This window comes from Barbatula barbatula, assembly GCF_947034865.1.
Source record: "Barbatula barbatula genome assembly, chromosome: 11".
Classification (NCBI taxonomy): Eukaryota; Metazoa; Chordata; class Actinopteri; order Cypriniformes; family Nemacheilidae; genus Barbatula; species Barbatula barbatula.
In genome coordinates this window covers 5,280,259-5,308,248 of record NC_136774.1, presented here as the reverse complement: position 1 = coordinate 5,308,248, position 27,990 = coordinate 5,280,259, and the positions used below count along the sequence as shown (strand labels likewise).

General features: G+C 38.4%; 2 protein-coding genes across 6 annotated transcripts; both read right to left on the bottom strand.

Annotated features, from left to right (window-relative positions):
• Positions 1 to 1,714: 1,714 nt before the first annotated feature.
• slc25a37 (solute carrier family 25 member 37) lies at positions 1,715 to 14,395 on the bottom strand. Of its 2 annotated transcripts, XR_013787302.1 has the most exons (6): positions 14,089 to 14,379; positions 6,158 to 6,386; positions 5,728 to 5,784; positions 4,580 to 5,145; positions 2,562 to 2,629; positions 1,715 to 2,459 (listed from the first exon to the last, which is right to left on the bottom strand). XR_013787302.1 is itself a non-coding variant. In XM_079467558.1 (4 exons), the coding sequence occupies exons 1-4, from the start codon at positions 14,278 to 14,280 to the stop codon at positions 4,598 to 4,600; spliced, it is 1,026 nt and encodes a 341-aa protein (XP_079323684.1). In that variant the 5' UTR covers positions 14,281 to 14,395; the 3' UTR covers positions 1,715 to 4,597. The 2 variants fall into 2 exon arrangements, 1 of the variants encoding a protein (XP_079323684.1); XM_079467558.1 differs by having other exon boundaries at positions 1,715 to 5,145; positions 14,089 to 14,395.
• A 2,937-nt stretch (positions 14,396 to 17,332) lies between these two features.
• Positions 17,333 to 27,774, bottom strand: entpd4 (ectonucleoside triphosphate diphosphohydrolase 4). Of its 4 annotated transcripts, none has more exons than XM_079467903.1 (13): positions 27,368 to 27,774; positions 26,721 to 26,888; positions 26,091 to 26,288; positions 25,793 to 25,998; positions 25,434 to 25,584; positions 25,251 to 25,354; positions 24,955 to 25,017; positions 24,084 to 24,214; positions 20,685 to 20,851; positions 20,185 to 20,509; positions 19,583 to 19,668; positions 19,267 to 19,428; positions 17,333 to 18,906 (listed from the first exon to the last, which is right to left on the bottom strand). In XM_079467903.1, exons 2-13 carry the CDS (start codon positions 26,726 to 26,728, stop codon positions 18,669 to 18,671), a joined length of 1,839 nt encoding a protein of 612 aa, XP_079324029.1. In that variant the 5' UTR covers positions 26,729 to 26,888; positions 27,368 to 27,774; the 3' UTR covers positions 17,333 to 18,668. The 4 variants fall into 4 exon arrangements, with proteins under 4 accessions (XP_079324029.1, XP_079324028.1, XP_079324026.1 ...); XM_079467902.1 differs by having other exon boundaries at positions 24,060 to 24,214; positions 27,368 to 27,698; XM_079467900.1 differs by lacking the exon at positions 27,368 to 27,774 and having other exon boundaries at positions 24,060 to 24,214; positions 25,793 to 26,288; positions 26,721 to 26,855.
• Positions 27,775 to 27,990: the final 216 nt, after the last annotated feature.

Genomic DNA, 27,990 nt, shown 5'->3' with positions numbered 1-27,990 from the left:
ATGTGCTGTAGGTGATTCATTCTAAAAGGTAAAAACAGTTTGAGACAAAGATAGTGATGATAATTGAAGAATAACATTATTCCAATATACAATTTGTGCTGTGTGACAATGTACATAAACTAAACAAATGGGCCATTCAGCAGTCTTATATGTCATACAGGGACAATTGTGTACAGATGAAGTGATTGGAGAGAAGATTTCAGTACAGGATTGGGGAGGACTGGCTTGTTATACCTCCCAGATAAACACCCATCTCATCAGACAAGAGAAAACAAAAACAACAAATAAAAGATGTGTACGTGTACGTGTTCTTAGGCATGTTGTGTCATAAGAGAACGGTTGATGTTGGTTTCTGATGAGCCTGACATGTGAGGCTTTGGATGGGTGTTGTATAAGGTATTCTTCAATTCTGTATTGTCCAAGGAATCCAGTGAAACCACATAACTCAATATCTAATCCAACAAGTTAATTTAGTATAGATCCACCAATTTCACTGGAAAAGGAAAAACCCATTCACACAGAATTTGAGATTTGTGGTGCTCAGGTTTAATCAGGATAAATGATGTTTAACCAATTCTGTTTCAATATAGGCCAGGTTCAGTCGTATTTGCTTCTTGGTGATGCTGGTACCACGTGAGAGATGTTCTCGGGTCATCATTGTTGACACTGGGATAACACTCCAATCAAGCAATCAGATCTGAAGGAAAGGTTTATTTGAGGGTTAGTTGCTTCTACACAGCATTTTTATCAATTTAGTATTTCCCTCGGAAGTTCTGGTTGCGGTAAAGTTTGGGGTAGAGAACAGGTTATTCTCCAGAAATGTTGATCCCGGGTAAAAATGAATTTGATGAAGATATAATCAATGTGATTATAGAGAGTTACCGTACAATTCCGTTGGAAGTTTATTTAGTTTAATCCATCTGCTATATAAATTGAAGGTAATATAATGTAACGCTGAGCCTAAAAAATATTAAAAAGGAATTTACAACATGTAACAATAAGTGCAGAATGATTGACTCCAAGAATGAATGAAAAGTTCAAATGATTGAAGGCATTATTAGATCAAACCATTGTTTCATTGTATAGTGTGTTTCAGAATTCCTGTATCACTCCCATGCATTCTTATGATTGTCAAAAACCAATCCCTTCTTTTTTTTCCTTCTTAACAGAAGGGACCCAATTAAGACTGGAAGTCTCAAGGCAAACATTCTGTAACTGTGAGCTATAGCGCCCTCTTCCGACAACGTGGCCTCAGTGACGTTCCTCACGAGTAACCTCACATTATCATGTTTTAAAGCTTGCTTTTAAATGTTAAACGTTTTGTTTCTAAAAAAATTATGCTAGAAATGTATAGCCAAAACACATTATAAAAAGAGACACGGAAGTATGTAGTAGTGAATTGCGGAGTTCACCCGTTAAACGGCTTTTCACCAATTCTCTGCACATGATTTTGTGGGCGGGGCTAACCAAAACAAGTTTCATATTTTTGTATCCTCTACATTTGAACGTTTTTAGCCTCGTTAGGGTTAAATCTATTAAAATGTTATTATAAATACATTGTAAAATATTAAGTGAAGTATACCAGTCCAACTATCAACAACATGTTGCACATGCATTATTTTTGTACTAGCAAATATGAATGTACAAAACTTACCCTTTCAATAATTAGATTTTTGAAGCATGACTTAAAGAAATACAGCTATTACAACACATTAGAGCCCCATTTTATTTAAATTAAAAAGCAGTAAATAAGAAAAACACTTGATCTTTGCATGTTTTATTTCAGCTCCAGTGTTACAAACTGTAGCAGCATTTCCACAAAATATACGGTCTAGATTTTTTATTGTCACCACTGTAAAAATAATAAAGTACTCTAGATGGCACTCTCTCTTTTCCAAAATCCAAAGTGCGTTGCAAGCGGCCAAACCATAAAGTTGTTCATGGTGTGTGTGTGTGACCACATCTTTTTAATAAACATTGATATGGCTGCAGTTTTCTCAAAGCATTATGGGTGATGGTCACTTTAAGGCTAGATCGACACACAAAGACTAAAGGAAATGTTTACAATAGGCCCAAATGAAAAAGCTTCAAAACATGATGAAGCTGATTAAAATACAATAATACGTATTTTAAAAAACATCTGGTTTTGCAGATCAATTACATATTGATAGCTTGTAGAAATCCTTGACTCAGAAGTAAACCCATGGGGTTTCAACCATGGCACAACATGAAGCCAAATAGTAACGGAAATTTGTCAGTGGTCAGTCAACTAAAAGGCCACACGGGCAGTCTGCTTTGTGTGGTCTTTACGATATAAGCCTTAATGGTAAACCTGTCTGAAACACATGGATATACAACTCTGTAAAATCGAACACTTCCATTTAACAATTTTTCCCCATCAACAGATTTAAAAGGAATGGGTATTGGCTGAATATCTGAAGATTCGGTTTCTTTGGTTCCTAGTGGGGACAGAAAACAGTTGGTCTGACGGCAAGACTGGAAAGGCAACACTAAACCAATAAACATTTATTCTGGAAGCAAACAAACTCCAAGTAAAATACCTCAGTGGATTCAGAGACTCCAATGGAATTTAAAGGAATGTCAAACTCTTCTAGCTAAAATCAGAGAGCTAGGGATGAGGAAGAGAGAGACAATAAGAAAAGGCACAGACCAAACAGAACACTGCCAGAGAAAACTCTCTCTTGCACATTCACAGCGCCAAGACCACTGGGAATATCCTCGCCCGATGGAAAAATGCATAGTTAACAGAAATGTGGAGAATCCACTCAAGCAAACTAACACTTCTATCAAAAAAATTTAAATTTCTTGTCACAAAAAAAGCAATACTACAATTATCTCGATATTTGCTAGCGTGTATTGGAAAATAAAACATTAAAGTGTGTCATCTGTTCTGTAAAAACACTTTTAGGCGACCCAGTTGAATATACACGCGCAATTTTAACAGGTTGTGCCGGTGTTGTGGAAACCAGTTGGAATTATTTTTGCAATTTTGCGTTGTGATGCTGTTTCGATTCAACTACACACTTCTAAAATGCCACAACATTTAGATTAATACATTAATTTACTTATACAAGAGCTATGATTTCAATAAAAAGTAAAGATACCAAATTTAACAACTCATGTGGGTGACACATTTTTCATAATTCCATTTCTGCCACGCTCTACATTTTTGTGCGTTTCTCATAAACCTCCCAGTAGTGTGAACAAATGAGACTGTGAGGATGTACAGCACATACACACACTGTATTAGCTTAGTCAATAAAACACACACGCAGAACTAATTTCGTATACTAATATGTAGGCAAATAAAAAAATATTTACACAAAAATGTGCTCTGCTAGATATACGGATAAGGCACAATATCGTAGAGCTTTCTTTTTGATTCCTCGTCCTTGTATTTATTACTGTCTATAAGGTCTAAACTGGAAAACAAGACAAACTCTCAGAGCTCCATTCGGAATGTGAATAATCTAGAGTTTTACACAATGGTGAAATGAAAGAGAAAGGACTGGCGTGGAGGAGCATCACCAACATCTAAAGCCTCTAATGTGCTCTGTGAGTGTAGATTTATTTCTGGAAACGCAGAAGTTTAGTGCACACTTTGTTGTAATGTTCTTGCGAGCAGAGAAAATCACTCCATAGATCACATCGTATAGCTATGCTTGGCTAGATTGGTTATAGATCATCTGATAACTGTTCTAAAACAAATAACAGCTATCATATTAACAGCTAGATTTGAGAATTCTCTACTGCGGTGAAAAACACTTTCTCTACATTCAGTTTGAATGGGAAAAGGAAATTAGTTAAAACACTGAAAATGTAAAATGGGAGTAATGAATGTGTGAAATCTGAAGAAGCACATACCACAATCTGCACATTTAACGGAAAATGGCAGATGACATATGTAATATAACACAAATGAAAGCAAGGCTGTGCAGGATAGACAGTTCTGATGCTTCCATATGACCCAAAATGATGTTTGACTACGGCAAAGAAGTGAGCAGCCAACTGAACCTGCATTTCTCACCATCACAGCTTCATTTGTGCCACATAACATGAGTAAATTCTACACACTGATTTTTGTTGACCAAAATAACACAGTTTAAAACATCGGTCCGCCCGTTTCAAAATGGAACCAAAAGCTAGATTTGATTCCAGACAGGCTTAATAGCTGTTTGGGTTAAAAATCTGTCTGTTTATTAAGCAACAGAACTTGGGAATGTCTTAATATATTGTGTATACGTTATTTTAGATTAAAACAACAACATGTTTAGCGGTTGAGAAAGCAAAATACAACCAAATCGTCTGTCTGGGGCAGACGAGAGATGTGCAGTAGTGTGCGATGTCCATTCATGTAACAAAGACAAACTCTTTCAATAAATTATTATGTTACAAAACAAAATAAGAGGTTATAGGTGACTGGAGTGTCCACTGTACAAAAAATGAGTGACTACATTCCTATTTGAGTCAAAGGCCTCTTCCACATCCTCCATGTACAAGGAATACTAATTTACCCACAAATCTCCACTCTTTGGACCCATCCTTTGAAATGATTTACCTAAGAACGGCATCCCCCTCACGTGGGGCCAGTCTTCAAAGAGGCCCTGCCCAGTTCCTGGATGTTTGGCTCATGTCGAGTCAGGAAATACTTAAAGAACTCATAGACAGACCAGGCGATGGCTGTAGAAGGCATTTGATAAATGATTCGTGCTCTGACTCCTTTAAAGAACGCCGGAATGCCTCCCAGGCGGTACACTGTCCTGAAGGTGTTGGCCATACCCGTGAGATGTCCGCTGATGCGCGCTGAGCTGAGCGCTACGTTCTCTTGCGTGTTTAACAGCGTCTTGCACACATCTAATGGAGTGGTCACGGCGGCGGACACGGCTCCTGCCGCTGCCCCAGATAGAATGTGGGTTTCGGGCCGGTATTGGCGCTGGGGGTTAAAACGTTCCTGCATGAACTCGTATGTAATGAAGTGCACGGCCTGGAATGGGATGTTCATGGTGAGTTGGGTGCTGTAGCTACGGTAAAAGGCGGCCATCCCTTCCTTACGACGGATAGCCACTACACAGTCATATAGGCTGCGGTAAGGAGAATTGTACATCTGCATCCTCTGCTTAACCACTAAAAAAAGAGAGATAGAGACAAATAGAAACAGGGTTTTCTTATTATACAGTGTAATAGCATTTCATTTATTTGGGTGCAAAGCTCACCATGACTTACTGGATCAACTTACCTCAAAGCATCTCACAGCACAGTCACCATTTCAGGATTTATTTGATAGTTTATGACATCTTTTGCCAAGTTATTTGCTTTGTTTCACAAATTCTAAATTCACCAGCATATATAATATAATATCATAGAATTCCATATAACATAATATAATATAATATCATTTACTTTAACATAAATCCAATTTTACCTTCCATTCAGACAATATATTTTGATGTGTAGAAAACGTTTAACCATGAAAACTATTCTAATGCTAAGCCCTTTTCTCGTGCATGGTAATGCGACAAAAAATCCTATAGTAACAATCCTAGATTAAGGGGCTGAGACTCCTAATCCACTCTAACATACTGCAAGTCTTATGAATGTATTTAGATTTAGAATGTATGAATTATATTAAACCCCAAATGTAGCTTCTTTATAAACTACCAAAAAACACAAGTGTTAAACTATACACAGCATATGCTTGAGATGTACCTTCTGCTGGGTTCATGACAGCATCATGAAGAACAGTGGCAACGCTCCCCGCAATACCTGGAGGTCAAAGACAATGGAGATTTACTTCACAAGATGTGGACTAACAAGAGCAACTGAAATTCCTACTCTTTTAGTAGTAGAGTTAGATATGAAAAATGTCTGAAGCTGTTGATTTTTGCGCAGCTTGTTGCGCCTTTTTAGCCCTGTTTTTGCACTGCACAGCACAACAAATACACAAATATATGACAACAAATATAAACAATTTGCTAAATCGAAATATTATAAATAAAGTATTTAATAACACCCAGGAAAATGAAGATACAACTATAATCTTGGTATGTTTAATATTGACGTGAGTTCATGTCAAAGATCCTTATCATCTATAGTTAGCTTGGATTTCAGAAAGGATAAAAAATGTGTTCACTCATACCGTTGGCGATGTGACTGTTGCCTCCGTTTTGTATGACCTCACTAAGGCTGCGTTTGATTCGCTCGTAACATGCAAAATAGAGCGCATGGGCGGGGCCGGCGCCCAGCATAGTGATATTGAGACCCCTCAGCGGGCGAAAGAAACCCTCTGTCTGCACGATCCGCTTCAGTGCACCGTACACGCTGCTGTACTGAGCCTTTGGGTCTGGCTGCAAACTCTGCATACGGGTCTATGGACAGAATGAGAGGAGCAAAGTGAGACAGGAGGAAGTATACACAAAAAGCACCATTTTAGGAACCAGACCATAACCATAAATGTTGTAGTCTGACACTGCGGGGGATACACAGCAGCTTTCGCTTCATAGAAGATTTTGCCTCATTCAAATTCCACAAAACTACTTCGAGATTGCTAAAAATAGAAGTTTACAGACCAAAAGAATTTGCTAACAAATAAATAGGGAAATGCAATCCATATGCATCCAGTGATAGAAGTTTCTATCATTCTGCTTGCTAGGGCTGTCACCATTTTTAAATAATCGTCTCATCGCCATTGTTTGACCTCATTGTGATGGTTTTAGATGATCGCAATTATTGCACACCTCTATAGAAGACACCAGGGGGAGCTGTAGTGCTTGCATATTGCATATTTTAGTGTATATACTGTAACTAAAGCATGGTAATACTTGTAAAATGTACCACCGCAACAAAATAACTTAAAAAAATCTAAAGCATACATCACAAAAGTAACCTACAGTACAATTTTATATTATTTAACTAATCTAAGTATGAAAACCAGTCTACCAAAATTTAATTACCATAAAATTGTCTTGGGCAGTCGTGGCCTAATGGTTAGAGAGTCAGACTCATGACCAGAATGTTGCCAGTTCGATCCTCAGGGTCTGAGGTGAATGAGGTGCCCTCGAGCAAGGCACCTTACTCCTACTTGCCCCACGGGCGCTGCAGTGATAGCTGACCACTGCTTAGGGTGTACGTGTGTTCACGACTTGCTGTGTGCGGTCATAAAATTAAATAAAATTTGTATGAGAATTAAATGTCAAAGCTCTAATACCTTAATCGTCATACTTAAAAAGATTTACTAGACAATTAATCGTTAACCAAAATTCAGAATCGTGACAGCCCTACTGCTCGCCCAATATTTCAGTAGTTATAAAAACATGCTTTGTACGATGTGAATGAATTGGCAGGGTCCATCATAACACAGACAGGCTGAGCAGTGCAGGGCCTGGTTACGCCGAGACAGATTTTTGACCATTGCCACAAAGTCACATACTTAAGAAAGAAAGACACTGTCTGCTGGACAAGAAAAGTGACCGCCAACAGTTTTTGGTGGATATGAGCAAAATCATCAGTAGTTTTGTCTATATAATGAAAACCAATGGGGTTAAATGTTGTGTAGTACTAGTTACCATTGTTCTTTAAAATATCTTCTCCTGTGTTCTGCGTGAGGGTGAGTAAATTATGAAATCATTTTCATTTTTGGGCAAACTATCCCTTTAAATATATATTAACCTATCCAAGGCTAGAATCCCGAAGTGTCACAGTCCAATCCTAAATAAACACACCTGAAACATCTAAATCAAAGCCTTTGAGGCTTAAAACTCAATCCGTAGGACTGCGGCCATCCAGGAGCAGAGATTAACACCCCTGATGAAACGAAACCAGATCTGAACATCCTGCATCCACAGTCACAGCCCTATGTGTTATAGGGCTGTGAATACATTTCGTTGCACTGTACTTGTATGTGTGTAATGACAATAAATTGAATCAAATCAAATCAAATGTGTTACTCTCCATCAGAAATGAATGACGCCGCCATATCGTTTGTCGTTTGTTGGAAGCGAGAGAGCAGCCTGCACTTACACAGGCCAAAGACAAAGATATCACTATGTCTAACGCACTGAATAAATTAGACCATCAACAGACATGATACATTTCTTTTCACTATTTCTAACATTACCCACAATGCTTTCATGTCTACAAATAAAAGAATCAGGCATGGGGTAGAAAAGTAGTATTATAATCTAGCCCTTGTAAAGGAATTTGAAGCCTATATAACACACACACCACTTAACTTGATCTATTTTAATCATCACTTTATTTCCTCGAATCCTTTAACCCTATACACACATCTACTGTATGTTTAGGAACTTAGAGTTTACCTAGAAAAATATATGATTACAGCAAATCACAAGGGTTTGAAAGCTCTTTGGTAACAACAGAATTACATAAACAAGCATGTGTTTTAATTGGCCCTTAACTTTCATTATAAAATCCCTGGCAACAAACAGCAACTTAGTTCAGGCATGCCAGGACATCACAGATCTGACAAAAACATTCATCATGAAAAACAAGTGGGTGTACTATATGTTATTCTGATGCATGTCGAATACAAATCCACATTTGAGATGAAACACAATGTTTATTTTAAATAAATGGTTGTGAAAACCCATTCATGTACTTTTTCATTCTAGTGTGAAATAAAGAACAGAAGTTTGAAACTTAAAACCTCAGTTACACTTCCACCGTGATCAAACACACTTCCCTAATGGAAAACCCAGCAGCATTCCAGTGGTGAATTTATATATATATAACTACATTATATGTGACTTATAAAAAATAATGATTAAAATCGTAACATTAATTGTATAATTTGTAATATTTGTTAATATTTCAAACATATTGATTTAAATGCACTGTTTATTTAGCCATTACATTTGCTTAAGACTGATCCAGTCTTTGTGGGTGTGATTGTGTCACAGAAGAGATGTTTAACCGCATCTTTAATTAAACAAAAATAGAAAAATATGTCATCTTTTATAAAAGAGAATACATTTTAAAGAATTTGTTGAAATGTTAATGAAAGGCGGTTTTCTTTAAACTACAACACATAGTTAGAATAACAAACATGTGGGCAGAGACGATCTATGTTAACACCACCCATCAATTGAACACCACCTTACCATTCAACTATAACACACACCAAGTCTGTGAGGAACCTGGGGGTGATGTTCGAAGACAAACTGAAATTCATCTCCAACATTGCAGCAACCTCTCGAACTAGCAGGTATGTGCACTACAACATCAGGACAATGAGGCCGTTCCTGTCGGAGCATGCCTCTCAGCTGCAAGTCCAAGTTGTGGTCATATCAAGACTGGATTACAGCAATTCTCTACTGGCCGGCCTTCCAACCGATGCAGTCAAGCCCTTGCAAATGATCCAGACGCAGCTGCACGTCTAGTTTTCAATCAGCTTAAAAGAACCCATGTAACACCTCTCTTGATTTCACTTCAATGGTTGCCAGTTGCCGCCTGCATCCAGTTTAAATCGCCGATACTGGCCTTCAGAACGAAAGTGCGCCCCTTTAACTTAACTCCCTTCATCTTCGGTCTGAAAATGAGCGACGCCTGGTTGTTCCATCACAACGAGACACCAAATCGCTTGCAAAAACCTTTATCATTTATTTAACTAACAAATAACTGTCTGTCTCTTGTGTCAAAAAAAATCTTTGTTTATTCTCTCCTTAGCTTACTCCAGCTTAATTCCTCCTAGTAGCATGGGCTTGTAAACATAGGGTACTGCTTAAGCGTGTTGACAAAATGTTTATATGCTCTCCTACTTGTATATGCTTTGGATAAAAGCGTCTGCCAAATGAATAAATGTAATTGTAACTGTCAAAGCTACTTACAGTAAACATGCTGCACTACTATATTAACTATATTAATTAGATACAATAAAAGTAAGTAAGTAAGAGTAATGCTATTGTTGCCACATCATGATGGAGCGCAATATAACAGAATCGTTTTACTGGCATGGGTACAACTGCTGTTGTAAAAACGATGTAATAAAGACATAAAGGGGAACAGAACTGGTTAATGTAGTAACAGGACCCGACATGATTGTCAGAGACGTTGTGCGTGTGTTTGTTGCCTTTTTTTTATATCCCGGTGGAGACCCAATGCACACCAACACATGGGGATCAAAATTGAGGTGTCCATGGGCAGAAAAGATGCACCGATTACATTTTTATTGGCCGATTCCGATTTTGTTTAAAGAACTTTAATTGAAAGCACAAGTCTTAGTCTTTTCAATGCTCATACCAATGAAAGATTAGAAAGGCTGCTGACTTGTGGTTGGCATAGAACTCCGGCTTCGATCGCTAGCGTTAGCCGCTTTCCCTTGTTCAAACTGGGCATATTCAACTGTGTGATGAGATTTTAAGTGTCTTATTAGGTTTGTTGTGCCGAACGTTTTTGAGGGGGTTCCACCACGGGGTATTTTGGACAGATGTTACAAATTGCGAGCTTTGTGTCGTCTACACTCACAGCGAAGAACTTTCGCACCAGCGACATGTTTTCACATGACTGTGAGTGTGCGCTTGGCTGTGACGTTATTGTCTGCGCCGCTGGAATCGGAAAGACGCGAGAATGAAGGGCCGGTCACGGTCAGACCGATCATGCTAAAAACTGGCCGATGATCAGTGCATCTCTACAAAAAAGTATAAATCGTACGGCACAATATAAAAAAAACAAAAAATGCAAAACGTTTTCTAAGATCTTTATGCATGGGGTAGGGTTACGGGGTTAAAATATACAGTTTGTACAGAATAAAAATAATTACGTCTATGGCCTGTCCCCACGGCGCTTTTAAACTAGACGTGTGTGTGTAACGGCCTGCAAATAATCTTCAAATGGTCACACCCCAAGTGCAAGAGACTTTCACACCCTTCTGGATGTGTGCGATAAGACCCCCATCCTAGCCCACCCATCAGTCTCAGCCCAATTGATAATTGATTACTGATTATTGTTATGAATACTGTCTTTTAGAGGCTCATTACACGAAACCGTAAAAAATGAAAACGCTAAATTTCTAAACAGGTCTCAAAATGAAGTTTTTGAAAATGACAGCATTATTGTCTTTGTGGAAACTATGAAGGTGACATTTTCCAGAAACGATGAAATCATACGCATACGTATGACACGTTCAGTCTGTAGGCAAGAGCGTGTTTCCCAAAACAATAAATACCTCAATGAATAAATACAATTAAATACTTCATAAAATATTAAAATTTTACCCTGACAATTAAAGCAAATATTGTTTCAAACAAATACACTTTATTAATCATAAAAGCAAACATATTAATGTAGCCCTATAAGAATAAACAACATTAACTTATACGATGTACTCTTAAACTCGGCAATAGCCATACACTATTTAAATGTGCACTATACACAGAGCACAAAAAAGGGTTCTGTATAGTATGTACAAAAATGTGTTATATTATAGTAATATCATCTAGTGGCTTTATTGTAATATATAATAATTCAATGTGTCAGAACAGAAGACCTACTTAAGTTGAGGAAAAGGAATCATATGTCCTGTTGCACTGTTCTGGTTTTTCTCCTATTGCTGCATAACTCTGACTCACAGACTAGTAGCGAAAATACATCAACATATGAAATACTACCATTCAGAACCTGATTATGTCAGCGGGAGGTTTGTTTCTTTATAAAGACCAGGTACATTAAGAAGCTACATTTTTTAAGGCATCAGAACTGAAGGTGAGACAAAGCACTTCTTTGGGAGATTATGAATGAAACACTGATCTGACTGTGTGCACTCTGCCCTTATTCCTGACTGTGAATGATCACAGGAATGATGAGCAGTATGTGTAAAGTTCAGATTTAGAAAAGCTTGACTCCACTCGCCAGGTGTCCTGAATCAGTCCTTCCAGGTGTTCCCATGGGGAAGCGACACAAACCTCACACAGTTTGCAAGTCCAGTTAGTCCACAACAATTACCCAGACACTGGCAATTCCAGTTTATTGCTCAGGCTTGGCCATTACTTCAAACGCATGTTCCAGTAACTGCATTACAACATACCTGGGTAGGATCTCAACATTGCAATTAATTTACAACAATGCCCATAAAAATCCCCTGCTTTAGAATGTCTAATGCAGCCAAAGCCGTGTGTGATCAACAATATCTTACATAAAACATGAGTTTAGCTTGGTTTTAAAAACAAGATCTTTTCGCACACAAAGGTTTAGAAGAAGTTTGAAACTTATTTGACAAATTTACACGTCTGACACATGAATCATTACAACTGCATTATAGTTACATTACAGTCAAACGATTAATCACGATTAATCACATCCAGAATAAAAGTTTGTGTTTACATAATATATGTCTATGTACTCTATGTACTGCTGTGCAGATTCATTTTGTATTTGTAACTAATTTACACAGTCATATATTATGAAAACACAAAATTATATTCTGGATGCAATTAATCGTGATTAATCGATAGAAAACGATACAACTCTGAAAACTATAAACTAACATAACATTTAAATATCAGTTAGATACTTTAAAGTCTATTAACACCGAGAACAACGATTAAAATAATAGCTAGCCTATTTTCGCTTCAGGACTAAAGGAAAAAAACTTTATTCTACCTTTACAGTCATTATGGTTATCTTCATCACCTTTGGTGTAAACATGCTTTACTTGAATTAATTTGATAAAATGTGAACATAAATTATCTTTCCATCACGTTTAACCTCCTTAATGTGAGTGAAACAGAATAATCGGCCGTAATATAAATAATCGGGACTCCATTGTGATATATCTGTCTCATGAAATTTATCTCTTCTATGAACAAACTTCTTATGTGTCAAACACACAGCACCCACACAAGGCCAATTCCAGACCGGCTGCTGCCAGGACGTTCCAGCTGGTTAAGCATCAGCATCTCTGTGGCTCTTCCGACACGTAGGCCTAGTATATCTCTCTCCGTTGCATAATGCTATGGTGACCGGCAAAATCTGGCAGGCCCTTAGGAAACAGTGACAACAATAGCCCACGCAAGTCCACCAGAATTCACGCCGCGGACCAATATCGCACAGTGTCAAATCACTCCACAAGTTTGACAAAAAGACAATTTCAAGAGACACTCTACCACAACTTTTTGTTCCACCCAAACAAACTATCAGTACCATCTTTGCGAAGAGAACTCTTACAATAAGGACTGGACCCAAAGGACTGTTTTGTTCAGCAAGCTTGTGTGTGAATGAACTGTTGTTTTAAAGCCTGAAGCGAGGTTAGTCGAAGATTAGTCCCGCTCTCCCTGGCATTTGCACTCGGCATCATGAGACCACCGTTTCACTTCAGATCAACTATAACACCAGCGGAGAGAACAGAAATCCTATTTTGTTCCTCTAATGAAAACGATTTGTTGAAGACAAAGTCATGCAAAGTCAAACAATTCTCATCAGGTAATGTAACTAAGTCGCAAGGGCAAGAAGTGATTCATAAACTATCCCTAGTACGCCCTTGACTCACACAACCCTAGTAAACTCAAGGTTGAACCATTCCTGAAATAAGTCAGATCTCTGTGTAAAATAGATAATGTCACAACCAAAAGAACTTTTCAAAAGAAAAACATGCTTTATTTCTATCACAAATCTAAGATTTAGAATTGTTGATTTAAACTTAAGCAACAAGAGGCCAGTTCTTATTTTATTGTATTAAACGTCGTATTCCAAGACAAAGTACGACAGACCAGGATATGTGAGCTTTCTTTAAAACATCTAAACAGTGACTTAGATGTACTTCGGGTCGGCTGTCAGTGACGGCAGTCACTTTGACACCATGTGTTGGATCTAGTGATGCATGCTGGGAAGAAAGTACACAACGTCGTCTGGACGGTACCGTGCAGGGTGGCAAATGCAACGATTGACATAAGTGTCCGATTGTAGAACTCGAGTGTTGTTTCAAGGAGAATTGAGAAAACTGCGAAGTCATTTAAGTTGTGTAAGTTTATCTAACTTGTGTTTCGTTAGTGGGACATTTAGCCAGCAGCACATGTGACACTTCACTGAAGGATTTCACGCCCGGTGGGCTCGACTTACCTTCACCGAATCCACGGGGAACATGACGGTGTGCTCCAGCACTCCGGCCACGGCGCCTGCTGTCATGTGCGTGGACAGGGACGCGTGCGCGGGTAAACTCTCGTAATCTGCGTCGCCCTCCGACGACCCACCGTCGCTTTCCAACTCCGACATCTCCAGACTCGCCAGGACCGTGTCCGTGCGCAACTCCATGCGTGAAGTGCGGCGCTGGGGCGAGAGGTTCAAACGCACGGGCGATATGCTGCGATGATGTGGGACTGCAGCACGAACGAACGCGTTACTACCGCCGTCGGCGTCATCTCGGCGACGCGGTGACGTCAAAGTGACGCAGCGGCCCAGCGCCGGGTAAATCGAAGGCGGGGCTTAAACGGACGCGACCAATGAGAAACAACAGTACGCTGATGTGGGAAAACATGTCAAGTTTTTGTGCCAGAAGATCCAGCTCATACAAACAAAAACTAATAACAATAGTATAATAAAATGCAAATAATGCACAAGCCACAACATTTATATGAGGTTATACAATGAGGGTAAATTTTGACATTTTGTTTGTAGTGCCCTGTAAAGTTTTGGGTGTAACCACTGTATAGATATGTCCAGATGTGCTTTCCAACTTTTCATTTAACAAGTGGCCAAACATTAGCTGTTTACTCTTTACCTTTTGTTCAGATGGCTTGTTTTAATAGATTGAGCCCGGATTTACGTAGCTTTAACCTTGTTAAATTGGGATATTTAAGTTGGTTTTATAAGAATGCCTGAGAAAAATTGCATTACTGGTGTGTATATTGAGACAAAACAATGGCACTGATATATTTTGTGCCATGGCAAGTTATTTTCAAGAGTCAACATTTTTTAAGTGTGCGAATGGCCTCAAGCGTTGTCTGTGAAACCGTGACATAGAGTAATAATTTAGTCATTATGTGAATCATTCAAGTCCGGCGAGCACGTGTTTTTATAAAAGAAACAGGCTGTTTGATGTTTTGTCTTAATTCTAGAGATGCTCGATATGTACATTTTGGCCGATAACTATAACCGATGATTTTTTTTAACATTGTACGGCGATAACCGATACATTGGCTGGTATTCTGTATCTAGATAATAATATAACTTTTCCAAGGCAAAAAAGTGGACAACGGCTTTTATTTGAAAACATTCACTGCAGAAAACAAGGAAACCGTTAGTTCTCCTGTTTCCCCTGAAAATCATGTCCCAAGACTACTTTACACTAGTTAAAGATTCTTTTACCTTCAAACTTTTCTGGTATATTTCAACAAACAAACTGTAAATGTTCTTACCTAATCAAGACAGAAAGCATTCTGACAGCAGTCTGATTCTAACAATATGCTTTTGTTCCTATAACTTACACATTCATAAATACTGTATCTACAAACTGTACATACATTAACAATGTTTTGCTAATATCAGTAAGTGAATCATGACATAAAGACTGTACTGTACAGTATGAGCAGTGTGCAGCTGGAAAAGTTTAACTAGAGGAGATGATTTATGATTTATCGGCTATAATATATCGGCCTAAATTGTATTACCGATATGGCCGATAAGTTATTGTGTATACCTACTTAATTCTACGCTTGTTTGTTTGATATGATAGCCTTTCAACGTAGTATTTCTATTGTTTTTGTGTTCTTTTATCACTCACCATACAGTTTTACTACATGGTAAGTGATAACATGTTATTGTAGTAAGACCAAAGTAAATGTATTGTTACTAGAATATGGTTTTACAACAAATACCGCTAAATAAATGCTTACTGTAATAAAGCATGGCTTACGATTCAAGTTTCTATCCTGCATATTTTATATTTACTGTTTTAAAGGTGGATGTTGCTTATAATGATGAATATTGTGATCCAGCGCCTGCTGTATCTCTAAATGTTACACATCTGTGAGAGCATGATAGTTGAGGTGTGGCTTTTCTTAGAAGGGATCTCGAGACAAGTTTAAAAGTGTTCACTTTATCATGCAACATCTGCTCTCTTTGTGAACACTTATGAGAGAGAATCTAGTTTTATAACCGCACCCTGCCAAACACACCCAACAGTTGAAAACTGTAGACCATCTTGTGCCCTTTTGTAATTGAGAATAAGTTCTATAAGAAGCAATTAGTTGTAATGGTTCAGAACTCATAGCCGACTCAATTTGTAACCTATGAGATATTTCCCCCTTTTTTAGTAACTTTGCAAATTTCACGGCCGACATTTGAGCAGCCATGTGGGGCATTACAACCACCCACACATTGACCCCCGTTAGTCCTCATCACGCCCCATGTGAGCAGATCAAATGATCCAGCCAGGGAGGGAAGACACGAACCAAACAAGCAGTGCATTTAAATGCTGGGATATTGCGTATAAATCAGTTTCATAGTAGCCTAATCGACAAAAGTTTGCGAAGACTGATTTCTATAGGTAGAATTTTTGAAGTTTTTACAAACATTCCTTACAAATAATTTATTTTGTTCATTTTGAGACCAAATAGTGGCATTCATGTATTTTAAGATATGTCAGAAATCTCTGTAACATTTATTTTAGTCTAGGACAATGTACGGGAAACCACCATACCTTTGTATAAAAAGATTAAAATAATGAAAAACATAATATAGCTTAAGTAAAACCATTTCCCCTTAGTATTGCCTAGGACGTACATTTAAGAAAATGCTTACTGTCTAGCACACATACATAAGTACTCATATTATCCTTAAAATACTTTAAACAACTCAGTATCAGACCAATGTAAAAACATCATAAAACATGATGCATTGGCATTTAAATAAAGCTACAAGGAAATTACAAAATGTGTGTTCTTTGGTTAACAAAAGCAAAAATGTCATCCATCTGCTTTATTTAGCAACAGAGAAGATTGCTTCATACAATAATTTGGGTTTCTATAGCGACTGTTGATTTTAGAATGATAATACTTTGTGACAGATCCCAATGAAGTCTACATAACTAAATCCATGTAGTTTTCACGTTGGGCATCTTAAGACAATCATGTGTGCCACGTTCATACATTTATTGTGTAAGATTAGAATGAGTCAATATTAGGTCAGGCAGGAACAAGACGCTTGTTTTATATTTTGGTTAAGTGCACAACAAATGGTTTCAAAGATTCTCACCATGATTGCAGAATACAATTCCTCTTTGAAAGATCTGTGTTATTAGTGGATTCCAGTGTGGTGTCAAAAATAGCTGGTCAAAATTCAGAATACCAGAAAGGATGAAAAAGAAAACGCTTTCAATTTTTAATGTCATCTTGACAACATAGACAGTGATGGAACAGATGCTTTCTCTGTGCAAACTCGACTCGCAAAACAGCTTTTTTTTTTAGTATGGTACCTGTGATTTCATAAGTATATACTTAAAATATACAGCAGTCACCAGTGGCATCCCCATTTCAGAAGTTTTAGACAAATGGGAAAAACACCTTGTGAAACAGAAGAAATGTGCTGAATTTGCAATGAAATACACAGACCTTCATATTCCGTCAGGGAAGAGTACTTCAACAAATGGCTTTTAGATGCATGTCTTACTCTGAAATTCTTAACGTCTTAAAGCATTACAGTAATGGTACCTTGGCAAACACAAGAAAACAGAAATATTGCACTGATTCTTATCACAAAAGCTCTACCTATAGAAAAGGCGCACATACACGTTCATAATCCTCCATGCTGTAGACTCACAGACAAGCACTAACTGCAGCACCAATGAGAGAGCAATAATTCTATAACACTGTAAGATTTGCCATTGAACATTTTTGTACATTTAGGGTCATTTTGGATTGGGTTTTTGTTTTGTTATTCTTGTCATCATTCTATACCATTTTTGTCCTCCTTTGACATATCTTTACAATCTAAAAGACATGGTCATGATGGTGCATATTGGTAACAATTTATGGACAATTTGCCAAGTAAAGTTTTGAATGAGAAATTTGACGCAGATCAAAAAGAAAAATACAAAACAACCCACTATGCTGTACCTGTTGCTAAAAACATTAAACATTAAAAATTGATGAACTTCACTCTTTGGCACCACCAAATCAACTAAAAATTATTCTTGGAGTCAAGAGTTTGAGTCAGCTGCCATATGGAGAATAGAAATCCAAATTGGGGACATAAACCGTACTCCACACAACCAACTTCATTCATATCGATAGGGAGGTTGAAAGCAGCCACAGCCTTCCTATGTAATAAATAAAGAAAAACTAAAATCCAAGCTGATGAGAGGCAGCCATACACGGCTACTACTTTCTATGTGTGAAGTGGAGCTGCAAACTTTACACATACAATCTTAATACACCTTAAGTCCACTCGCCATTTCGGCAAATGTCATTTCAATATATTTCCATTGTGATTTATTTGTTATACTGCTATAACAACAGTCTTTGTGATGACAAACTGTCAAATGAGTGGCCAACATGGAAATTGTAGGATAGGGAGTCAACGGGGTGCAAAACAATGTCGAGTAGAAAAATCCCAAAGCGCCTTCATTGGAATCTTTAATTGCGTGGAAGTGAACGCTCTCCTCTAGCGATTGGTCAGTTGTTATGATTGACAGGGTCCAGGCCCTATAGGTTAACAGGGATGTCTGGCGAACCCAGACCCTCCTCCAGCCACTGGACGGAAGCAGAAGCACTCCGGTGCAGCGTTGAGCGGTGGTGTATGCGCCTCAAACGGAGCAGGTACAGGAGGATGGACAAAACCACCACCATAAAACAAGCCAGAAAGAGATAGTGGTTATTCATAAAGGAGAAGCTGTGCTGCCAGTGAGAATGAGAACCTTTCAGACTCTCCTGCTGGATATCCCTGGAAAAAAGAGAAACATCGGTTTAAAAAGACATACAGGCCCTTAATACACAAGGATGCTCAGGGCTTATAGGGCCGGTTTCCCGGACAGGGCTTAAGGCTAGTCCCAGACTAACTGAAATGTTAGAGGTGTCTTTAACGAAAATAATTTACACTGGCATATCTTAAAATATATCAGTGCGATTGTTTCGTCTCAAGATGCACACCAGTGATGTTTTTTGTAAAATATGTTTTTAAACATAACTTAAATATCCTAATTTAACTAAGGCCTAGTCCTGGTTTAAACTAATCCTTGTTCGGGAAACCGGCCCATTGAGTTTTAATTATCAGTAAAGCTGAAGTCAACTGAGAGGATTTTACCTTAGAGGTAGAAAACGTGTGCGGTATAAAATGGCTCCTAGTGTCCACTGGACTTCCTTATCATAGACTAGCAGGGCCGTCCTGAGATTCTCGTACGGTGTCGGGAACGCGAAACCTGAGTGGAGCACCTCATACATCCAGGCAGACTTAAAGCACTGATACCTGCAAAGAAAGAAAGCAGCTGCTTTGTGACACATTTTCCTCATTTTATTAGGAACTGAAATTGTTCTGCAGTGCGCTATAGCGCAAACTTATTCCAAAAAATATGACTAAATAGTCCTCAAGTATAACATTTTGTTTTGAATTTTACACTTACTTGAGTCTGTGTAGATCTGCGTGTGAAGCATACAGGCCCCGATCGAACCTCTCTTTCAAAGTTTTCCACTGGGTGGCACAATAACTCTGTGAAAATAGATGAATCTGGTTAACATCAGATACAAAACAAATATTCCCAATTTTAAATTTCTTTACTGGATTATTATTTCTAAATTTCTAAAATAGAGAATATATCAAATATTCGGCAGATAAACCATGGTGCCAACCTAATACCATGGGAAAATGAAAAACTATTTTCAAGGGGGCGATTTTATATGAATTTATTCAATATGAACTGTAAAAAAATCTAATTAAATTCAAATTAAACTGTTACGACTTTCCATGAAATTGTGTTGGAAGGGCAGGTATTTAAAGGCCAACATAATTTGTTAATATGACTTTTTATGAATTAATTTATTATTAACACCGTATTGTTTTGCGGTTAATTGCTTGCTTATGCAAAATAGCAGGATAAGGTGGAGAGGTTATGCAAGCTCCATCTCCCCTTCTGTTTTTTTTGTAATAGCAAATAGCTGAATCCACATTTTCCCTTTATATTTCTACAAAACCTACTTTTTACATGCACCAAGACAGAATGTGTACCTTAGCAGCGTTAGAATATTTGGTGGAGTTGTAGCTTCCTCCTATACGCAGCACATCTTCGGTACAGTAGTAAAACTCTGAGAAGCCATAGAACTGGCTGTTGGGGAAGTCAATGAGCGGCTGATAGACTCCATTTAGCGATGTGCTGGTGTCATTGGTGCGGTTGAGGAATGGCTGGAGCAGCATGCGACAGCGGTCAAAGTCTCCTGTTCCACGCAGGTGAACCTTCTGGTTCTGGGGACCCACCTCGTCTGGGAGGTCTGGCGGAAGGCAGGGGTCGAGGAAAGGCGAGTCCGCGCTCTCACCCAGATGCTGACCCAGGAGCCTGTAGACATGAGGATGAGACCATGATCGGTCCATTCATACATTTTAAGAATACATTTACATTTTTCGCTGTTGCTATATTGCACATGAGTTATATCGTCCAATGATAAATATACAGTTATGCATAAAACTATATTACATATGTATTTATTTAATTAAGTACTGTTCGAGCTTACTTGTTTTGGATTTGTGTGTTGCTGATGAGATTTTCCTCGTATCTCCGTCGGGCCGCATTTCCACCGAACCCCAAAAAGGTTGAGACATAAACGCGGTACATGTGCTCTGTACGATGAGCATCACAGCCCAGGTTAAACTCCGCTAGTAAATTCTTTGCTATCTCTTCCTGGTGCCACATAACACAAAACAAAATATAAGACAACTGAGGACTTAAACAGGCGGTTCCTTTAGGGCTGCATTATTTTAGGCAATTCTATACAAACACATAACTATAGCAACTTTAAAGAATGGATCAATTGCATTGCATTTAAAACACACATGGAGAAAAACTAGCTAAATGAGAAGCAGCATCATATTTGTACAATGACGTTGAAAGGACTATCCTAGTTTCAATAGAACTTAAAGGGATAGTTCAGCCAAAAATTCTGTCATCATTTACTCACCCTCAAGTATTTCCAAACCTGTATAAATTACTAAGGAAGATATAAGGAGGACTGTTAGCAATTTTCACTTCTAGGACATAATTACTACCGTAATAGGAAAATAAAAAATGGGAGTCTACCCCAAACTTTGTTTTCTGAAATTCTTAAAAATACCTTTCAACAGAAGAAAAAACTATTTGTATGGTAGTAAATGCCAAAATATACAGGCAACATTGCTAACATTCTTCCAAATATCTTTCTCTGTGTTCAAAGAAATGTAAGCAGGTTTGGAACAACTTGAAGGTGAGTAAATGAAGACTGGGGTTGGGCTACAGTGAAACATTGTGATGGACGATGACATCGCCCTGCAGCGTTTTAAAGTGAAACTTTAAGGCCTTGTACATGATTTTTAGGTGGGAAATAATTTTCAGTCTCAAAAACTGTCATATTAATATTTAGAAACAGTATACCGCCCAATATATCGGTTATCGGCTTTCAATGTTAAAGTATTATCGGTTATCGTTAGCGGACAACATTTACATACACTGTAGGTGCATCTCTAGGGCCCTATGATTTCCGCGATGCAAAAAAACACGGATGGAAACGCGGAATCCAGACATAAAAACGGAATTTACTGTATAACACGGATTGTCACGGAATTTGGCAAATTTTGGATTAAATCATTTTCAAAACCCATTATAACCCATTTACAAATACCTGTTCTTTGCCATGGTTTCATTAACTGACAAATAAAATGACAGATATGCATATTCCCAGTTTGTATGAGGCGCCATATAGCATATGTGTGATGACGTTACGTTAGTAAGGCGCAGAATTACGCCATATTTATAAACATTTATTCAATGTTGAGAAGATCATTTCGGAGAGACCATCTAAGACTGTGAAGTCTCTGTGAAGAAAATGTGTGTTGTGGTTGATGAAACGACTGACATTCGAGATCGCAACGTTTTAAACATTGTTATAGGCAAGTCAGTAATAAATGGGGATCATAATAAGTATAATTACAAAAGTAGTCATCTAAAACTATATACAATACATTTTTTGTACTAATTTCCCTTCTGGTATTTAAAATTCAATACATAGAGGCAGATTGTTGCTGTTGCGAGAAATATATAGAAAATGTAATACTAGGTGTAACCATTAGATGTACTATAGAGCCATATAAACAGCAACTTGTGAATATATAGTCCTGTGTAGTAGAAATTAAAACTGAAAAAATGGAATTTGGGCAAAAATAAAACTGATTTCAGCGCGAGATACACAGTTATAATGTCAGGCTAGTCTGATCTGTACAGTGCAAGGTTTAATGCCCCTTTTTTGTTCATATTTGTTTACAACGTGCAGGCCGCAGCGAGAATCACGTGACGAAAGTGAAACATTGGTTGGAATTATCGGCCCAATGTTTGGGTGAACTGCCCCTTTAAGGTGTATTGTTACAGTAGCATCTATGGCATGTTGTGGATTGCCAACAGAAATGATTTTGATTCATCACTCAGTTATACAATAAAGTGTTTCCACACTAATCTCCAGCTATCACATATATTTTAATCTGTTCGAAGTTTCGAGCTGAACTAAGAATATTATGAATGACTCTAATTCTCTAGTAATAAAAGACTAATATAAAATCATTGAACATATTTTTCTGATTAGGCCTGATCAAGATGTGTGTGGAAGAGGTTTTCCTCGAAGACAATTTAACATGAAATATGTGAACTATTACAGTACATTCATGTTCAGGAAAATTCATTTCAAATTAATTCTACAAACCAAACTTTTCACTGCAGAGGATTCAATGACTTTATTAAAGAATGTTTTGAAGGGGGCAAATGGATTTTCTTTGCTCTTTTGTCGAGTTTGATGCAACTAATACACCGAACACAACTCACACCTCAGTCCACCCAGACTGTTTAACTTAAGCTATACATTTTGTCTAATATAAAACAAAAATTGCATTTAATGAAAGAACAACACCAGTGGTCCAGTGGACTGCTGCACAGTAGTTTCAGCTCGTGGTCCTATTTTGTTTTTTATACATAATTCCTGTAGTTACATTTGGGTTAAGGCATAGTTCTGATGAGTTTGATGTCATTCTAATGTGTGAATAAAACTATATTCAAAACTAAATAAAACTTTCAAATGGTAGTGTATGCAACGAATCATATTCAAAAATTTTGTATGTAGCTACAATAAAAAGTGAGATAAAATACAGGGAACATCTACAGTTTTCTTGAGGTCAAGCAATGACATTTGACAACCAGAGTTTTGAATGTAACCCGTAATTGTGTATGCCGCGTCATGTCAAAATACGTGTTTGGCGCGTCACATGAACCTATGTGCATCGTGCATCATGTCAAAATACTTGCCTGCTGCAGACGCATCGAAAGGGTTTATGATAAGAGTGCAAAGATACTTGCAAAACACTAGCTTAACACTCAACTAAGGGAGTACCTTTTGAACACGAGCGTCTCTTCTATCATAAACCCTTTCGATGCGTCTGCAGCAGGCACGTATGTACACATATTTTGACTAATTGCTGGCCCTGAAGATTAGGCACCGATCGCCATTACTTATCGCCTATTGAACAACACTTTTATACGAAGTTCAAAGATGTTATTTGTTATAAAACCTTTTTATATTAATATGCCTGAATATGCAGTAAACGAAACAAAAATAAATGCTCTACAATATGCCCCCTTTAATACATGATTCAGCACTAAAAAGCGGTTAGTATTCCTCCCAAAGCTTAAGCACCATGCTGCTATACAAGCATGCAGCAGGCTCATCTCAGTCCAAGGCATAATTTCAACAAATTCACCGTGGCCTCATACTGCACTGGGCCAGGGACGATGGAGGAACAGGAGAACAAGAATGACAATGACAAAGGCAAAACTTTAGCTTTCAAAAATATGGGAAATGATCATAGATAATAACCTGCTGTGGAGAAGCAAAGCTTACAGTTTTGGGCACTTCGTATGCGATCTGAGTGGAGACGCCCCCCATATCCAACACGCCAGCTGTACGCTTGCGCAGCAGCGTCTCCTGCTGGTCACTGCCGGGAACCTGGACTTCTACAACTGCCTCGTGTTCTGAGAAGCAAAAGATAAACATTTAGCAGAGATTGTATGAGCTCTAAAGTGTTCATAGCTTATGTAATAGAAAAACTAGGGATGCACTGATATGTCACTTTTGGCCGATAATGATAACCGATACTTATTTAACATTGGAAGCCGATGACTGATACATAGCATCTAAATATTAATATAAATCCCCAAGACGTTTCAGTTTCAACTGATTTTATTTGAAAATATTCACTGCAGAAAACAAGGTTCTCTTTTTTTCCCCTGAAAATCATGTACCAAGACTACTTTACACCTGTTACGATACTTTACCCTTCAAACTTCTCTGGTATATTTTTTTTATTTAAAAAACAAATCATAGATGTTCTTCCAGAGCAAACCAGAATATTTTTCCTAATAGTCACATATCTAACAGGTCTCAAGGTAGAAAGCATTCTGACAGCAGTCTGATTCTAACAATACGCTTATAATTTACACATTAATAAATACTGTACCTACATCAACAATGTTTTGCTAATATCAGCAAGTGAATGATCAAGACAGAAAGACTGTACTGTACAGTATTTTAACTGTGAGCAGCGTGCAGCTGAAGAAGTTAAACCAGAGGAAATTATTTATGATTTAACTGCAATAATATATCAGCCTAAATTGTATTATCGGCCAATACAGATAACACTAAAAATGACCATTTATCAGCCGACACAGTTATGGCCGATAATTTATCGTGCATCCCTAAGAAAAACACTTACGGTCATCCTCCACATGATTGAATCGCCCCAAAACAAAGTTGATCCCTATCCATGCATATACCCCTGTAAAAAAGAGACAAAAAGGGGTAAATAAGTAGATTTCTACTTTTTTATTATAAAAGAGGTATTTGGTGCATGACCAAGTTGTATTTTGTGGGTGGTTGCCAGATTCTTATCAGGAGGTTAACATGTTTGTATGCTCTTGCAAGCATCACCAATGAATGTTCTACTTCATCGACCCCAATAAACAAACGGATGGTCCTCGACTGTCCCAGTGAATCCGAGGTTGATCTTACCCTCTTGTTTGCCTGAGATGACCTCCACATGAGAGTCCGAGAACAGGAAGTTGAAATTCACCGGAATGTCAGTCCGCAAATCCTCCAACAGGGCCTCCTGCTGGCTAAAAACAACAGGTACAGTCTTAGCACGTGTGGATACTTTTTCAGCGGGTTCAAGTAAGTCAGTGATAAATAAGACACCTTTCAGGAAGTAGTCTCATTCCTGCAGTACATAAGATGTACAGGGGTGTTTCCTGGTGCTTGTTTTTAGGGATGTGCCGAGCAGCAAAACTGAGAAGAGGGCTGATGTAGTCGCTGGCTTTGTCTGGTGTGGATGCATATTCAGAGATGCCTACCCACAAATAAACTAGTTTAGGAATCAAAGAAGCCTTTGCATGGATCTTATTGACATTTATATGATGCATTATATGACACAGAAATAGCCAGAACCTGACAAATTAGACTACAATTATTAAACTTTCTGGTTACCAGGCTTGAGCTTTAACCACTACAGCACATCTTCGTGCAAAACACACAAGAACAAGTGAACACACACAAACCTGGTTTGATCTTCATCACTACAGGCTTCCTGTGCTTATCTCTCATCTGCTTGATGTCCAGCAGCTCGTGCAGGTTGCCGTTGTGTCTGGGCCATGTGTACACAAACACGCGGGAACCACTGCTGCCGCAATCCACCACCAGCCCGTAGTTCAGATTGGGATTATTGGTGTCTGTGGCTTCCATATCCGGTACTCGACCCAAATGTCTAGTGAACGAAACATTAGTCCCAATAATTGGATGTAAAGTGAAGGAAATAAAAGGGAATGAAATGTAAAACAGAATAAATCTGCGTTTTACGTGTGGTAGTGCTTTTCTTCTCTTAACCAGCTGTAATGGCCCGTGCCTGGAACCAGAAGCATGTACAGAAGCCCCATCACCCCAGCCAACAACCCCAGCAGCAAAAACTGCCTGAAGGAAGGCAAAAGAAAGCGGGGCAGCACTACTGGTGACAGGCTGAAGTGCCATGATGCTGGAAACAGGCAGGAGATGCTAATCCTGTATTACAAAAGCAAACAGAGCAGATCTGAAGTTAGATGGGTTCAGGCCAAAGACGACTTGATCATAACCTTCATAAACAACAACCCATGAGGCTAAACAACCCATGTGCCTTGATGTCTAGTATACAACCTACATGCAGCTTTGACACCTTTGCAGTGTAGAAAGGTGCCCTAGCGAGCACACTATCTCGAAAACATCAATCTAAAGTCACTTTAGAGGTTGAAGAAGTAATTTCATTTATTGCTCTGTAAGCCACTTTGGATAATAAATGTCTAAATGCAGATTAAATCACATCCACAAAAACACCAGGAATGTGCATTACTAAAGCTGATCGTTGGTGATTCATGCAAATTCAGCAATTGTAGGTTAAGGAAACTAGGAATTTTGCTCAAGATGGATGAAAGTTTTATTCCTTTTGGTTATACTTGCCTTCCCATTGCTGGAGTGGATGAACAGGTGAGGTGGATGAACAAGTGAGGTGGACGAACTCAAGTCTTTACCGGCAGCTGTGTACACATGTATTCCTCCATGACGTCAAACATCATCCTTGAGGGGCTCTCACTCGTGCGCAGGTGCGCTGAGCAGACGTGGCATGTTCTGACATCAGGAAGTAAGAGAAAAGCATCACTTTATAACACACTGGCGTGCGCTTGTCTGTATTGGCGGTATAATAAAATACATCTTAATATCTAGTGCGCTGCCTACATAGACTGTTGACTAGGGCTTGAAACGCAGCCGCGTTATGTTGTCTTCGACTACATGCGGCATTGCGCAGACAGATCGGCGTGTGACATTAAAGTACCGCGAGAACGAATCCAATGCACAGCTCTCGCGGTAATTTGTTTTCATAAACCGGTCGGTCTGTGCAGCGCTGTCGCAGCTGTCTTCTTCCCAGGCCGAGAACGGAAACGAACACCTTATTTTTTTTACAACGAATTAACGAGTCCTTTTTGATGCCTGATAGTAGGCTTGTAAGGTTGGGGACAGACAGAATGACTTTGACAAGACGTTGTTACATGGGTTACCGATATATTAGATCGGATATTAACGGTAAAAAAGCAGGCATATGTTCTCACCGTTCAGCTAAATCTGAGTAGGATGCGCCTACAATTCAGCCATTTCCTGCGATTTCAGAGTCCGGCAATCCAATAATGAACTCCTCACAGAAAACACATAAACATAGCAGCTCAAACCTCCCAAAAGGTCCAGTAGCTCATATTTTGTATGAGGAATGCTTCTGGTTTCTACCGAGCAACAGTTCAATTCAGTTTAGGGTCACTGCGCATGCGTGTCGACGCCGGAAACTTGTGTCCGTGCGTAGACGACCGGGTTGTGGCTTAAAGGGAAAGGCGTACAGCTACGGCATGAAGTGATGCAAAATCTCTCCACTTTCTTACATTAGCTAATGCCTACCCCGACCCTAAACCTAACCTTAAAATAAAAAAGTATTTTTTATTTGTCAGCGTGACAAAAAATATGCGGTATTGAAGTGCGCATGCCCTGTGGAGGAACGAGGTAGCTGTATCCCTTCTAGGCAATACCAGACGACCGGTCTGACGTCATTAGGATTTGTTCAAAGATTGTACTAAAATAAAAAAATATATAATTCTTCGAAAACACAAAAAAAAAATTTAATTGGCTAAAAACTGTATTAAATAAAATATTAAATAAAATCTAATACCCCCCAAATTAAAATTCT

Excerpts from the sequence above, each read along its gene's own strand:
- entpd4 (XM_079467900.1), bottom strand. The coding sequence starts at position 26,258 with ATGGCACTTCAGCCTGTCACCAGTAGTGCTGCCCCGCTTTCTTTTGCC. Across the intron at positions 25,355-25,433 it reads ATGAGACTACTTCCTGAAAG|CCAGCAGGAGGCCCTGTTGG; the intron begins GTGTCTTATTTA and ends TGTTGTTTTTAG. Across the intron at positions 19,669-20,184 it reads AATATTCTAACGCTGCTAAG|AGTTATTGTGCCACCCAGTG; the intron begins GTACACATTCTG and ends CTATTTTCACAG.
- slc25a37 (XM_079467558.1), bottom strand. The coding sequence starts at position 14,280 with ATGGAGTTGCGCACGGACACGGTCCTGGCGAGTCTGGAGATGTCGGAG. Across the intron at positions 6,387-14,088 it reads TCCCCGTGGATTCGGTGAAG|ACCCGTATGCAGAGTTTGCA; the intron begins GTAAGTCGAGCC and ends TTCTGTCCATAG. Across the intron at positions 5,146-5,727 it reads TGTCATGAACCCAGCAGAAG|TGGTTAAGCAGAGGATGCAG; the intron begins GTACATCTCAAG and ends CTCTTTTTTTAG.